This window comes from Onychostoma macrolepis, chromosome 06 (assembly GCF_012432095.1).
Source record: "Onychostoma macrolepis isolate SWU-2019 chromosome 06, ASM1243209v1, whole genome shotgun sequence".
NCBI lineage: Eukaryota > Metazoa > Chordata > Actinopteri > Cypriniformes > Cyprinidae > Onychostoma > Onychostoma macrolepis.
The window spans coordinates 17875151-17891408 of NC_081160.1; the positions used below are offsets into that span (position 1 = coordinate 17875151).

Below are 16258 nucleotides of genomic sequence, written 5' to 3' on the forward strand. Positions count from 1 at the left end.
GAGAGGGGCCAGATACCGGTGCTGGCTTTATCGCCACTATTTTCATGGGCACCACGTCAGATTGCTTTGAAATCACTTGGTTGTATTCACAGCTGCACATGATGCCGTCAGAGCCGCTCTCCACCAGCAGAGTGCCACCAGACAGACTCATTAAAGCCATTTCACATGCTCGGCAATGCACCAGGAGCACGGTGTTTAAAATAAATAAATAAATAAAAATAATAATACATTTTTTTTTCAAAATATCTTCTTTTTTCTTCAACAGAATAAATACAGTCATACAGGATTAAAATGACATAACGGTGGGTACATAATAATGAATTTTCATTTTTGGTGATAAATATATATTACATTTTTGACTTAAAGGGATAGTTCACCCAAAAATGAAAATTCTACACCCAGAAACCATGAAAAATCAAGGCCGAAAAACATAGTAAGAACATAGTTAAAATAATCCATTTGACATCAGGGGTTCAACAGTCATTTTTCAAAGCTACGAGAATACTTTTTGTGCTCAAAAGAAAACAAAAATAACAACTTTATTCAACAATTCGTCTCCTCCCTGGTGCCATTTTGGAGAGTATCCACTGAACGTAAACAACATATTAATTTATGCTCAGTGGATATTTCTGTTCTGAAGATCTTACGGGTTTGGAACGACATGATAGTGAGTGATTAATGACAGAATCTTCATTTTTGGGTGAACTAACCCATTAATAGAAAAAGTATTAAAAATTATATTTCCAACATCTCCAATAGGACTTTATTAGGCTATTAGAATGTTTTTATTATTCTTGACAGCTACACTTCCTGTAACAATGGTGGTGTTTTTGGTCAATTGCCATGCATTTCATCAGACACAAGTGCAGCAGGCTATTCAGCGTCTGTGAGAAAAATTGTTGGTTGTGACAGTCCATCAACATTTACTCATAGAAGTGCACGCAAAAAGTGTAGTCCTACTTGGGTTCACAATATGAAGCATGACTATCAATCTATCTATCTATCTATCTATCTATCTATCTATCTATCTATCTATTGGTAGTACTACCTATTGTAATATATTATATACTATAATAGAAACCAATATAAATCACTTTAATATTTATTTGAATTCAAATTTAAATTTCAGTTTCACAATAACCTCAATTTGAAATTGTGAAACTGAACCGGTGTTCTTAATTCATTGAACAGCACACAACTCTGGTAGATGGTGTGGAAGTTAGAACAGTTCGATCCCATTCTACCTCTCCTTTGCATCACAAAACCTTCTATAAAATGGCAAAAGGGCAAAAACAGAAAAAGCAGGGCACTTCAAAAGCCACCATGATCATGGTTTTACTTTATCTGTGGGAGTCATCGTCTCGGGGGAGTGAAACTTATTAATGAAATGCACTGACGTAGAGCGAGTGTGTACTGATTTCTCTGCTCTTTTACATTTTACTGTAAATAATTTAACAATGTCAAATTACATCCATTACAAACCCATGCAGGACTATCGTTGTCGGAAGCATGCATGGGCCAAATGAGGCCTGCTATAGGGACCATGCCATTACTAAATATAGCACAGTGATTGGAAACAAGAGCTCTTGTGTGCCAGAAAGCCGTGAAAGTGTTTAGTTTAGTGCGTAAGCCCAACAGCTCGGATCAATATGTGGTACTCAGGGATTGTGTTGCAGGGGCATCTCAGTAATGTGATATTTGTACTTACTGAAGGCTCTGGAAGCCCACGGCGTCCCCCCTCAACAGCTGGGGCAGATTTAGACTGGCCGTTGGCCCCCTTCCACCTATTGATCTCAAGGTATGGAATTACCTGCTTTCAGGTGTGCATAACCCACTCAAAGATGAAAAAGAACTTCATCATCATCTTCTTTCTTTCTTGTTCCTTCTCCATCACTCCAAATGAAAGATGTGCTCTGCATGATTTGAGCTGTTCATCAGCAATATTCTTCCAAGTGAGAGTGGCAATCAGTCTCAGGAGGTTGGGAAGAGGGGCATACATTTTGGGGTTGACAAATGATAGAGGCTAGAGCTATGAGGCTGTGTTTTCACTCGAATGCTTTTTTGATAGAGAGCGTAAGAAGCGAGCTCTCCCACGGCCATATAAATGTCAATCTGCATAAGCTAATCACTGAAACTCTGCTGAGGACTTCATTGCGGAGGGCCATTTTGTTAGACTTGTCTTTGTGGCTGCAATGGAGTGCAAGGGCTCAATGTGAGATTAGACAAGTACCATGGTCTTGATTGCACCAGCCACACAGAGATCCGGGTAATCATGCTATCCATCCTCATTTCCTAAAACAACGCGGCGGGTCACAAATGTGACGCAAGGCAATTCAGAGCTATAGTGAATGAAGTTGGGAAATGATTGAGCATAAACTTATTTCCCCTCAAGTAGCAATTACCGAGTGAGTTAATCACCAGCTGTTTTATTTATTATCAATACAATACATGGCGGAGGGCGTCAGACTGCAATTTAAAGGTGCAGTACTGTTTTTATGCAACTAGCAGGTTGTCTAAGGTACTGCGAACAATGTTCTCATTTCTAAACTGATATTTGTTTATTGTTTTATTTTTATTTATTTACTTTTTTCAGTCCAACAGCTTTGTTGTTAAGCTTCTGGAACGTCTCTGGGTTGGCAGTTGGCACTATTTTACCAGCCTCAAATTAGTCGACTATTACAACGTACTGGGGAAAATAGCACAGATGTTGCAGTAAACAGTTTATATAATTAAGATAAATTAAAGGGTTAGTTCACCCAAAAATGATTAATTACTCATCCTCATGTCCAAACCCGAAAGACCATTGTTCATCTTCGGAAGACAAATTTCAAAAAAATATTTTGATTTCATCAAAAATATCTTAATTTGAACACTCCATATGAACTTAATACGAATCCTCCATAGAGAGCAACGCAACTACCATGTTCAAGGCCCAGAAAGGTAGTAAGGTAGTAAATAGTCTGTGTGACATCAGTGGTTCAACCTTAATTTTATGAAGCTACGAGAAAACTTTTTGTGAAAAAAAACAACAAAATAATGACTTTATTCAACAATTTCTTCTCTTCTGTGTCAGTCTTCTACACACGTTCATGAGAGTACCACGACATGTGCCTTGAACGTGGTAGTTCCGTTGCTGTCTATGCAGGGTCAGAAAGCTCTCGGCTTTCATCAAAAATATCTTAATTTGTGTTTTGAAGATGAATGAACGTCTTACCAGTTTGGAACAACAAGAGGGTGAGTAATTAATGACAGAATTTAAATTTTTGGGTGAACTAACACTTCAAGAAATACAAGAAGATGCAAAGTATTATCAATGTGAAGACTAAATCGAATAAATGACTTAGGACACAGCTGTTTTTCTGTGCTTTCAGCGTTTTTGTGCCAGGGCCTGGGTCACGACTGACCTTTGCCTTGGCAGACCACACTGGATAGGATCTGTGCCTGAGGATGGGATATAATTGACATGGTCCACTGCTTGAGGGTTTGCTAGTTGGACTGGTATACCATGACAAGCAGAGATCATTTGGGTTAAAAATATAAACAGTCTGTTCAGCCTGCAAGGGACGTGTCTGACATTAAAATGTATGTGACATCAGAATTCATGAGGTCGGTTTATGAATGTAGATCATTGTCATCATACAAAATTTTTAATGGAATTCACATTTTGTCATTGATGGTGAGTGATTTTGTGTTCGTTGTTGCACTGGCCACACAGCGTGACGGTGAACTATGATTGAATGTAGTCTGGATGCTGGAGATTCTGGAGGGACAGGAAATGTATTACTTTTTTTTTGCATGGTATACACCATTCATAAATTACACAAATAATATATCTGGACACTATGTAAATACTGAAATTACACATCTGCAATAATTGTGAAATATTACAAATCTTATGTTTTCTATTTTAATGTATTTCAAAATGTAATTTGTACATGTGATGCAAAGCTGAATTTTCAGCAGCCATTACTTCAAGTCTTCAGTGTCACATGATACTTCAGAAACCATTCTAATATGCTGACTTGGTGTTGTGGAAGCTGTGATACATTTCTTCAGGACTCTTATACAAAGTTCGAGCAGCATTCATTCTAAGTTGTAACATTATAATGTCTTTACTTTACTGACATTATAACGTCTTTAATGTCACATTTGATCAAATGCATCCTTGCTGAGCTTTCCCCCCCTCCCAAAGAAAAAAAAAATTGAACAGTGTTATATCACAGATTAACAGATATAAATAGTAACAGATATTATTGTAAAATATTGATAATAGTTAACGGTAGATTAATTTATAAATGTGTTACTAGAAAAAAAAACATATATTGTATTAACACCAGGTGCAAATACCATCTGTCTCACTTTATGACTGAATATGAGTGAATAGCCTCTGCCTTAATTACTGTAGATAAAGTTTATTCAAACATTTCCCATTGGATTGTAAGTGATTTTCTTTTTATCTGTTACCACTCAATTTGTTCCACTAAGCAAACAATAATGTACTGGTTCCTCACTGGCGGCAAGAATCCACTTTACTCTATTTGCTGACAAACAGCCCCCTGCCACCAAAGGAATTATCTGCCATGCTCGACTGCTCTCTGTATAAGGAGCTATTTCTATAGATGCACTCACATGATTCAATTTAGTAGGATGTCTGCAGAGTAATGCAAACTGGTTGTGACACTAAAACATGACCTTTTAAATTGATTGTAAGATTATAATTGTGTTTGGCTTCTTTTTTGTAGCCCTTTAGCTTTGCCTGGAAATGTTTATGACATAAGTGCTTGTCATAAATGCTGACATAGCAAAGTATTGGGTAACTAAGCAATTATGATAGTAGATATGTTCAAGCCTAGACCACTGGGTCATGTAATTTTGTTTTAATTGATATTAGATCATTTAAGAGAAATACATATTTAATTTATTTAATAATGCAAATATAGTTTACAAAAAACAGTCCTATATTATAATATAAAAAATATGTGTGATTGATAGGGGCCATAAGAGTAGGCTTTATATATCGACCCCCCCAGCTAAATATAATTGGAGGAAAATGAGTGCTGTGGCATCAGCGGTTAGATTTATGGTGGTGTGTACTTGTGTTAATGCGCTGGAAGTACGTGCATCAGGAAGAAGTGAGTTTGGCTGGAAAAACAAGCTGTTTCAGCAGAAGGGATTCCATAGAGAAAGTCCTCACACGCTACACAGCCACTACCTGAGAGAGCCATCTGTGTCTCGACTAGTCGAGCCCCATGACAGTAGAGCCAGACTGTGTGGTTAGGGGTCAGTCCAGCCCGCACAGACAAACACAATCACACACATACATTGTATCCCTGAACACCTGGTGGAAATGTGCATGTAGGCCAGTGTCTCGTGTCAGTGATTGTAATACAACCGCTCTTGTTCTCTCCCATATAGGTGTGCAGTCAGTGATCTGTTTGTCGAAGATTACAAGTGATTGGTGCAAACACAGCCAGCTGCCTGTGCTTGGACTTCAAGTATTTGAGGACCATGAGTGATTTAAGAGGATCAGCTCATCAGAGGTGACCAAAAGATGAGCTGTTTTATCAGACCAAAATAGAAACACGTGCTGCTGTTTGCAGAGCTCTAAATCATGTCAGCCATGCTGTCAACAGTCCTCATATATATTTTTTGTTTGTTTGTTTACCTTCCCTATGAAGACTTTTTCGGAGGGATTTATGTGGATTGTTTTATTTTTTATTGTTAACCCAACCTGCGATTAATTCTCCCAGATTAAGGCATTACAAATGGCCAGAAGCAGAATGAATGTAAAAACAACATTTGGAAAAATTATTTTATGAACAGTTTACACAAAAATTCTTTATGGTTGTATTTTATGATACACACCACACAAATAATAGCATGGAAGACTCGACGTCCAATTGATTTCTCTAGATTTTGATTTTAGTTTTTTTGCTACGGTAATGGCATAATACTCATATGCATGAAGAAATATTGGATAGTTATATTTTGATTACACTCTAATAATTTATTGATACTTTTCAGTATTTAATTCAATTTGAATGTACTTACACTACCAAAAATGTTCAAGTCAGTTGAAATTAATAGTTTTATTGAGCAAGCCTAAATTGATTGAAAGTGGCATTAAAGACATTTATAATAATGTTAAAATGTATTAAATATTAATATTTCAAATGAATGCTGTTCTTTTGAACTTTATACTGATAAAAAAAATCAAAAAAAAAAAAACGTATCACAGTTTCCACAAAAATATCAAGTAGCACTGTTTTCAACATTGTAGTATACAGTATACAGCAGATATATATAGAAGAAATTGTTATTGAGCATCAAATCAGCATATTAGAATGATTTCTGAAAGATCATGTGTCACTAAACCTAGAGTAATGGCTGCTAAAAATTTAGTTTTTTCTCAATTACATATTAAAATGTATTAGAAAACAGCTTTAAATTCTAATATTTTATACATCACTATGTTACTGTATTTTCGACCAAATAAATGTGAATTTAAAAGACTTCTTTCAAAAACATTAAAATCTTAATGATCTCAGACTTATGAATGATCAAATCATTTTTGAGCATGTCATAATGCATCATGGGATTGGCTTCTCCATAAAGGATACATGCAATGCGTCAGAATTTGGCCAAAGCAAAGTATCTTAGTAAGCAGAGTAATTAAGATGCCTGCCTTTGGAACAGATTTTGCATCAGGAGGGCGCATATGATGCCTAAAATGCTGCATCCGTAGGCAGTTCACTGGGTTTTGGAAGAGCGCTTTGGTTTCAACACTTCAGCCCAGTGTGGTGTGCCATGTAACAAATGTTGTTTCCTGTTTTGCAATCTCGTCAATCTACTACATCATACACCTACGCCATAAAGTCTCTCCTATCCCTATCTATGTCCTTCCTGTTTGCATTACATTCCTGTCAAACATGGTCTAATCTTCCATTTTTCATGAAAAAGTTTGTAAAGGATGGATAGGATGTTGCCCTTTGACCTTTTCTACTGCATGCAGCATGATCTCCTCTGTTTCTGAGTGGGGAATTCATCATGCCAGCAGCACTTGACCTCAGCACATGTGAGCTTGTGTGGAACAGATGGGACCAGGCAAGGGTTTGGGTCACAGCTGTGCTGGAGGCACTGCCCCCTGCTGATGTATCATTGAGTCTCTTTAAAAAGCCCTCTACTGAGGTAAACCCCAAACTGCCTGCCAGTGTTGTTGTTGCTTTCTGTACTGTGCCCCCTGTAATGGCAGTGCAACAATGTTTTGGTTGGCATATTAGGGTTAATATGCATATTTATAGAGGTCTGATTCCTTGTTCCCTGCTCTATTTAACAGGAAGTGCCAGCTTACAGTGCATATACAAAAAAAAACTGTCCAAAAAGCTGTTTCATGCTCTTCAGGATGCCAAAAGTCTGAATTAGCCTTTCTGACATTATTATTTGCCCCTCAATTTGACTAATTTGACTTCGACTTGGTGGAACAAAACTGGTTTTGCATTCAGACACACAAAAACGTGTTAAATGGAACTGAAGGTATACCTTCATATACTATACTATATATATTTTTTACTGTATAACAGAAAGCAGGTTTTCCATACAATAAAATTGAATGGTGACCATGGCAGATTACTTTCAGTGAATAATTAAAATTTTAGTTCAGTTCTTCACTCAAAGCGATGGCTTCAGAAGACTCGAAATTTATGGTGTGTGTGTGTGTGTGTGTGTGTGTGTGCGCATGTGCGCGTTTTGTGACAAATGAGGACATAAATTTGTATAATGACAAGGGTATGACATAGGTATTACAAGGAGAAGGAGTAGGGGAATAGCACATACAGTTTGTACAGTATAAAAAACATTATGCCTATGGGATGTCCCCACTTTTCACAAAAACAAACGTGTGTGTGTGTGTGTGTGTGTGTGTGTGTGTGTTCCTTTTTGAAGCTTGGCAGGCTTTGGGCCTTTGGTCCCTATCCAGTTCTACTGTATGGAAGAGAGCAGCTTAACATCTGCTGAACATCTCCTTTTGTGCCCCAAGAAAGAATGAAAGTCAAACAGGGTTAGAAAGACATGTGGGTGAGTGAGTGTGATGATGTTTCATAATTTTTGGGTGCACTATCCCTTTAATGTCTCCTGTGTTACAAAATGTGCCTTTTAAGCTGCTATGCACTAGCCTCAGCAACAAAGGTTTGAGTATCTGGAATCTAGTCAGGGTTTTGATTCAATTACAGCTGAAGACTGCCTGCTGTGTGATGAATAAAATTCACATCTCTACCATAAATCTTCAAACATCAAAAAGAAGAAATCCGACTACATCCACACCCTCAGTTATGCTGGTCTCACTTCCTGCAATTAAGTTCACCTTCTTCTACAGCAATTATCTTGATTCATCAAGATTCTCTCAAATGCTGTTGCTTCCACCAAATGTTATGTAATAGAGTTTTGAGACAATTTTGTGTCACATAAAGCCTTAAACATTAATTTGAAAAATCAGAGCAGTCTCTGTTTGTTTTTCTCTCTGATCTCTGTGGACTAGTTTCCAGAATGGTTTGGTTCAGCTAATTAGCGATGGTAGAGAGAGAGAAAGAGAGGGAGAAAGAGAGGGAAAGAGAGAGAGAGAGAGAGAGAGAGAGAGAGAATGCAAAAAGAGTGGATAGATGAAGATAAGATGTCTATAATTAATAGAAATAAGATGTCCATAATTGTTCAATGGAAAGTGCAGTAATTGCATGTTGAAATTGCTTTCTCTTTGTCTTTAGGATGGGTTGCTGTAGAGATATTAGAAACTAAAGAAAGAAGAACTCTAGGGTTTATTAGTTTTCTGCACCTCTACTTTTATCTCTCAATTGTAAACTGACTGGGGAAAAGTTTCCAAGCTAACACCCAGAACAAAACATAAATGTGTATATTTGTGGCCATTTTATGGAGAGCTCTAACTAAATGTACATTCCAAAATAAGATAAAATAAAACATAGAATAAACTAAATCAAACAAAACATGAAACAACAACAACATAAAACAAACAAAAAACAAAACATGAAACAAGCAAACAAAATAAAAAACCTGAAACAAAAAAAACAAAACCAAACAAAACAAAAACATACAAGACACAAGACAAAACAAAGCAAAACAAAATGGGGGGTTGGGGGGTCATGCTCGCCCAGTTACTATGGCTGCTACACCCCTGCTAGCATTGGTGCCACTTCAAAGAGATTAGATGTGGGTCCATATTTGTCTGTCCAAATTTTCCAGTGCCAAAGCACATCCTGCCTTCCCTGATGACTAGCCTCATACAACGCCTATAGCTGATGAGTCCACCATGGACCCTGATGAAGGCAGAGGGATTGTATCTATAGGCTGCACTTAGAGATGGATGAGGCACCACGCAGGGACGGTGGTAACTGTCCTACTTCTCGCAATGAGTTTTGATTTGAAGCTCAAAGGAACTGTTCCTAACCGACCTGCTCATTTCGCTATGGTTCCTCATCCCAAGCTTCTACTGGGATTCTTTTGAATTATGGGATAGGATGTGCAAATTTCCAATCTCCTCAACGGTGACCTCGTTTGGCTCCAGTTCATACTGCATACCATCATAATTAAATTAATGATCATAAAAAAAAAATAACACTGTAATCTGATGCTATCTTTGAATCCTCAAGAAAAGAAAAAAAAAACATACACACAACATTGCACTCAGGGTTCATGCTTTTCCAATATTTGCAAAGCTTTCGCTGCACACTGAGTACATCAGAAGCAGCTTCTTAATGATGAAAGTCTTTCACTGGCCTTGCAACTTTCCCTCCACCCATAAAATTTTAACATTTCTAATTTATTATATATTAATTACGCTCTATTTATGCATTACGTAACAGCTTACGCGAACATCTCTCGTGTAAGACCCTCATCATTTATTTACTGCCTTTACAGAAGTGACAGAGTCAGACGGACCGTCACACACCAAAATGAGATAAAGATACAACAAAACTGCTCACATATTCTCTAGGGGTAAAGCGAATGCTATCACTTATTCCACCTGCTCCGGTCTGATTCTCCTGACTCTCTTTTCCCTCTAAGTATCTTCCGCTGATTGTTTTCCCTGCCGGCCTTGAGTTTTGTCCTCTCAGATAAGTGTCCATGAGAGACGTGACACACTCAGCTTAATCAGCTCTAACAGGTAAAGGACAAAATAGTCCCTCGTCTGTTTGTTTCTTCAGGAATTTAGGTTTAAGAGTTGAGCCGGAGATGCAAAACTCGAATCAAACGGTAGTGGCAATATCCTCCTCATCGGTGATGTAAAAATACCCCCTGTCAAGAAGCACACCTTGAGTGAGACAGATGGTCTATTGATTTTATTTGAAAGGCTGCCACATGTCCCTCTCTATTACACTGTCCTTCTTCCGGACTTTATCAACAGGATTTTAGTATTATTGTGACGGATACTGAGAGACATATGCACGCTCAACAGCTAAACAAACTGATCGTGTAAGCTAAAATACTGCATTAAAGCATTATGGTAGTCATAACACACAAGGTGTCACAGCCAAAGTGACTTAGACCGCATTCAATCTATACGTTTTTTTTTTTTTTTAGCAGTATGTATGTTTAGTGGGAACTGAACCCATGACCTTGGCATTGTATGAATCACACTGAACCAGCTGAGCTATGTAAACATGTTTCATTCACATTGATATCTGAGTCTTTGTATAATAAAGGTACCCACCAGCTATCCTGACACTCTACTTTAGTAAAATGCAGTGTACAAAACAATGAATGAATGATGTTTTTCATTGCAAATTAATCAAAAGTTGATTCTAACAGATCAGCCATAACCTTTCTTTTAAAGGAACAGATTTTCTCACCCTCATGTCATTCCAAACTCATATACATTCATTTCTTCTGTGCAATAAAAGAGAATATATTTTGAAAACTGTTTTAGCTGTTAGTCTTTTTGGAGCTTCAGCATTTTTGAGCCCACTGACTTCCATAGTAGACAAAAAGGGAGTGTGAAAATACTCCATACAACTCTACTGCTATATATAGTCTTGTAAAGCCACACAGTCTTTTTTTATATAATAAACAGAGAAACTTCAAAATCAAACCAAAACATTGATCAAAGCATACATATACAAATTAAATTAAATATGGTGACACAAACAGCTGAAAAGACCTCAAAATATATTTTTTCATGTTATGCAGAAGAAAGTAAGCCCTACAACTTCCTAGGTATGGAGAAAAACACAATATTTATCCAAATATTTTCTCTCATGTTCCAGAGATAAAAGAATCCCACAGGTTTGGAATGACATCAGGGTGAGTAAATGATGACAGCCAGGTTTGGTTCCCATTGACTTCTATTGGATTTTTGTCCATGCAACGAAAGTTAAAAGGAAACACAACTGTTTGGTTACCAACATTCTTCGTAATACAGTATCTTTGTTTACGTTCCACAAAAGAAGGAAATGCATACAAGTTTGAAATTACATGGGGGTGAGTAGCTAAATGATGACAGTATTTACATCTGAAATACATTGACAGAAATTTCATCTCTTTCGAAAGTAAACACTTTCGAGATCCATTAGCAATTGAACCTGCCATCTTTTAATTTCGTAAAAGCCTAAGCCTCAGAGAAATGTTTGAGTAGAGCTGAAATTGGCATGAATTGATGTTTGGCCACATACACAAAAAAATCTCTTGATTTATTTTTACAGTTAACTAAGAACAGTTCTATTTCTTTAAAGTGTGCTGTTTATAGCAGGGCGCTATTATAATTTGCTTGTAATTTCATCACGTGTTTAGCAGCACTGCTTGTAACACTATTTATCTAACCTTCATTAGCCCACAAAGGATTAATCTATGCTTATTACATTAATATTCAGAGGATAGAGACTCTCTAAATCTATCTGTCTTTTTCTTTCTCAGGAGTTTCTATTGGGAAAGGCCCTGAAAGGTCATATTGAGACCCTCTCACATAAATCAATAGCTGCCACAATTGTAGGGTCTCTGAGAGCCCCCCTTGCCTCAGCGTGCTGCGGTCTGGGCCTGCATATTTCACACTCGCAGAGGTGCCACACAAGCATGTCTCAATATTTTTTTCTGAGCCCGAGATGAACTGCTGTTCACCTCCTTGGCAAAAGCACTATCACTGTCAAAGCCAGGGATGCAACATGAAAAAGCCAACGGACCACATGCCTGTAAGCCTTTCAGAGCCGCATGGTAGGAAAACATCTGACAGGACTGTATCTGCACACCTGTGGGAAATCAGAGAGACTCTATTCACAAGGCAAAGGTACACCAAGGGATTATACACCACACAGCAGCTCTATGAGATACCCATTAGGCAGGCAATTTAGAAAATGGGAGGATAACGTTGCATTTATATATAATTTTTTATTTGAAAAAAGGCTGATAGAGCACAGTAAATGCTGTACAGAGGTTCTGTTGAGGGTAATGGCCAATTGTTAGCCAGCTGTACAAATGACTTTAAGTGAAGTATTGTACCTCCTCACCTTGCCTTTCTTTTATAGTTATAAATGGAAATATAATTAAAAAAAATACAGCATCACACCTGTTTTTCAGAAAACCAGTATAGCCTTGCACTGAGCCATGAATGGAAGTATGGTATTTTGCTTGTATACAGTTTATACAATCCATTCCTTTTTAAAAGTTATATAAACAATCCAAGAATGAGTAACTTACACATCTAATTTTGCTCCACCAACAAAATATTTACAAATAAAGCCAAAGCAGGAAGTGTACTGACAGTCTGGAACATTGCAAACACTGATAAGCAGAGTAATACACTGAAGTGTCTCAGTGCCTCCTATAATTATAAATAATAATACACATAATTAAACCGATTTATGGTTAATTTCAGGGTTGTATGATTGTATACTGCCATTTATGAAAGCATTAAATTGATTTACAGAAATAAGTACTGAGATACGCTAATAGAATATTGAACTGTTACACCAATGATTCTTAATTGGATTCTATAACAGGGGTTTCATCCTGTAGGGAATCGGACACTAACTAAGCTTTTCTGAAAATGAGATGGAAAAAAAGACATGTCAGGTTTTGGATCAAAAATGGCAAGTAAAGCCTGAACTGAGCAAAGAGGTATAGAGACAACCCATTAAATCCTGAATATGCAGAAGATGCTACTGCTAATTGAAGTAATATAAAAGTAAAAAGGCAAGCGCGATTTTTGCCAGCTTTCCATAAGGTGCTTTATCTTGGCCAGACAGCGTGGTGCATTTTAGTGATAGCCGGAGTGAGATACACATTACGCACGCAGATAGCTGCACTTGGACTGTTTGTGATGCCCATGTTTGATAGAGAACGCAACCCACTGCGTTGCAAATTAATCTCAAACAGCTGTATGGCTGTAAAGGGCAGGAATCACCCAAGCAACTGGAGTTATTTATAGTAATTATAACACGTGTTGTTACATCTGAGGTGTGAGCTGATATATTTGGTTTAAATGGGTCAAATAACCATTAAAATAACTACTTTGATATTTATCTGCAGGTACAGGACTATCAATGCACGGATTGTCACAGAGGAAATATAAGATAGAACAAACCCTCTGCGTTTTTGTGAAGGAAATATCATGAGCTGTCATGCTATGAGATTATTAGACTTATTATTGTTTTTTACATATATTATTATCAAATCGTATTGTGTTGTTGAAGATGAAACGGCAGAACTTAAACGCTACCCCTAAAATAAATTTGCTCTATGAAAATGATCAGAGTGAAATATTGATTTCCAATGCCCCCTAGTGTGGTAACATGCTGGTGTTTAATACAGCAAAGCTACTCACAAACTTTGAAATCTAAGTTTTCTTTTTTAACAGCGAAAACCAGCAAAGCATATACATCTGTTAATGGCTGACGTGATCATTTTGAACAACTCTGACTTTCTTGTATACTTAAGTATCAGTGTATTATTGCTTAGAAATTTGATTTGAACTCTTCACGGCAATGCAGTTATATATTTATACATAATGTGCAAATGCACACTGTTTGCCTGTAATATAAATTGAGACACTAGTGCAGAAAAGCAATACTCATTTTTTCACCAACAATGGAGCGAAACAGAAAACAGCATATACTCTGAGATGGCTTCAAGGGAGAATGAGCCGTCACTGTCAAGATAAGTGTGTCTGTTTAGGGGGGAGGCGCTGCAAAGAGCCCAGTGAAGGACAGATAAAACATCTGCTTTGCACAGAGAGAACATTTCCTCTTAAATTACCTCCCTACCTGACAGAGAAAATGTGATATCTTACTCTCCCTAACTCCCCAAAGCCTGAAATAAAAGCCTCTAACATGATGAGAACAGTTATGAATAGGACCATATGAGACTCTTATCAAGTGTCCGATTACCTTTGTGCTGAAAACACATCCATTTTCTGTCTCCTGGAACATTAATAACACAACGGAACAATTATACTTGTACAATGTTGCATATGGTACATATGTGTATGCATAGGTGCAAGGATAAACTGTGGTCAGTCTAAAGAATTATGGTAAATATAAAGAACATAGTGAAGCCAATCACTATCTAAGTGATATGAAGGTAACTGAAGCCACATCTGTCATAGGCAAAGGGTATTAAAAAGCTACTCTGGTTTCCTAAGAAGCTGTAAAAAAAGACATCATAAAATATTCAGCTGGTAAATTGCTTGGAAGTTTTAAGACTTGGAAAACAAAGCGCTGCCTGCTTTAGTTTAGCAGTTACGTAATTAAGAGATCTTCATAAAATAATAACAATCAAACCCTATTGTTGCTGTAGTAAGAACAGAGGTTCAAAAGACCCCCGTGTGTCTCATTTTGTACAAAACGTGATTTATGGATTGCTTCTTCAAGTTCAACTCTGTAGGCCTGTTTTTTATTACCCAGGTGATACAAAAAGTGTTGGGTAATTTATTATTGGCGATACTACAACAAAGTGCGCAAGTGAGTGATTTTCTAGCAGTAAGTCCGCAGCAAGACAAGCAATGTTTATATCCCAGTGTTTTGTAACTGGAAACTTGCAATTGTCCAACTGGCATCTGCATCATTTAAAGTAGATGAACAGCACTGGTTTAACATTTCTTTGATTTGCTTAATGAATTATACTTAAACTGGCATTTTCTTATATGTATAGCATATCTCACCATTTCAGAGCCTATCTGCCATTTATATCTTATATCATGGAATAAAATTAATGAACACAACAAACATCAAGAGCAAGCAATAATCTTAAGGAGGAAGACAAAACCCAACTTAACTCATAAAGCTCTGGCATGTGATTTTAATGCACCGATCACTTAAGAATTGCACCTAACATGCTTCCAGTGCAATCCAGTGATTTCAGTGCAACTAAAACAATACAAATAGCAGCCATCATAAATGTAAAGAAAAGTATTGTACGTCTTATGTGAGCAGAATCTTACCTGCAAATGCCCCTGGTACATATTTAGTGGAGAAGGTCCCAGACTATGGATCGCAGTTAGATGAAAGCAAGAAATATGATGACTCTTCTAATGTTCATGCGTGCGAGAGTGTTCTAAAAAGTACTGAAAGAACTGCTCTTGAAATTGAGTCCAGTGAGGGAAGCCGACACACCGGAGCTGTCTCGTGAACCAAGTGCTGAATTTACGCGCACGCGACAGCTTTCGTCACCGACGCACTTTATAAGGCGAGGAGGCTTGAGCGCTTCCGAGCTTCACGCGCGCCGGCGAGTCTCTTCACCAAGTTGCTGAGGAGCGCGATGGATGCGCTGAACGCTCGAGGATCGTGCCTACGTCATCATCTCAGCCCCGGTGTGGCTCTGTGGGTTTTATCGTAGTTGGTCTGATTCTTCAGCAATTCCTCCCTCCTTTATCAGACACACACTCTCTCTCCTTGTCGACTGTTCGTCCGCTCCTCTCCCCAGCCCGACGGATTTAGGCGGAGCCGGTACCGTCATTCACAGATGCTCAGTCCAGGTGTTTTCATCGTTTTAATGTTGTTCAGCTAGCAACTAACTTACTAAATCAAGTGAATGTCTCGGGTTTCGTGTGTTGCTCTTCTTAGCTTCGGAGCAAGGAGGCGCCACTTGAATTTGTTTTGTTACATAATACAGTATTCAGTTGCCAGAGGTGTGAGGTGTGAACACAGCAGAATGAACAGCATGCAAAAAATAAAAACGAAGTACTTTTTTTTTTCTAAAGGTAAAAGGTATTTTTGACCTCACTAAGGAAAAGCATGTAAATTATATGAAATTATATAAAATTATT

At 37.6% G+C, this 16258-nt stretch overlaps 1 protein-coding gene across 4 annotated transcripts in view; it reads right to left on the reverse strand.

The window, feature by feature from the left end:
• Positions 1 to 15898, reverse strand: part of pex5la (peroxisomal biogenesis factor 5-like a) — an 81122-nt gene extending 65224 nt beyond the window's left edge. For all 4 annotated transcript variants that reach the window (XM_058778932.1, XM_058778929.1, XM_058778930.1 and 1 more), the window contains exon 1: positions 15434 to 15898. In XM_058778932.1, the coding sequence (XP_058634915.1) occupies positions 15434 to 15454 (21 nt within the window). In that variant the 5' untranslated portion in view covers positions 15455 to 15898. The remainder of the gene's footprint in view (positions 1 to 15433) is intronic.
• Between the last annotated feature and the right edge of the window lie 360 nt (positions 15899 to 16258).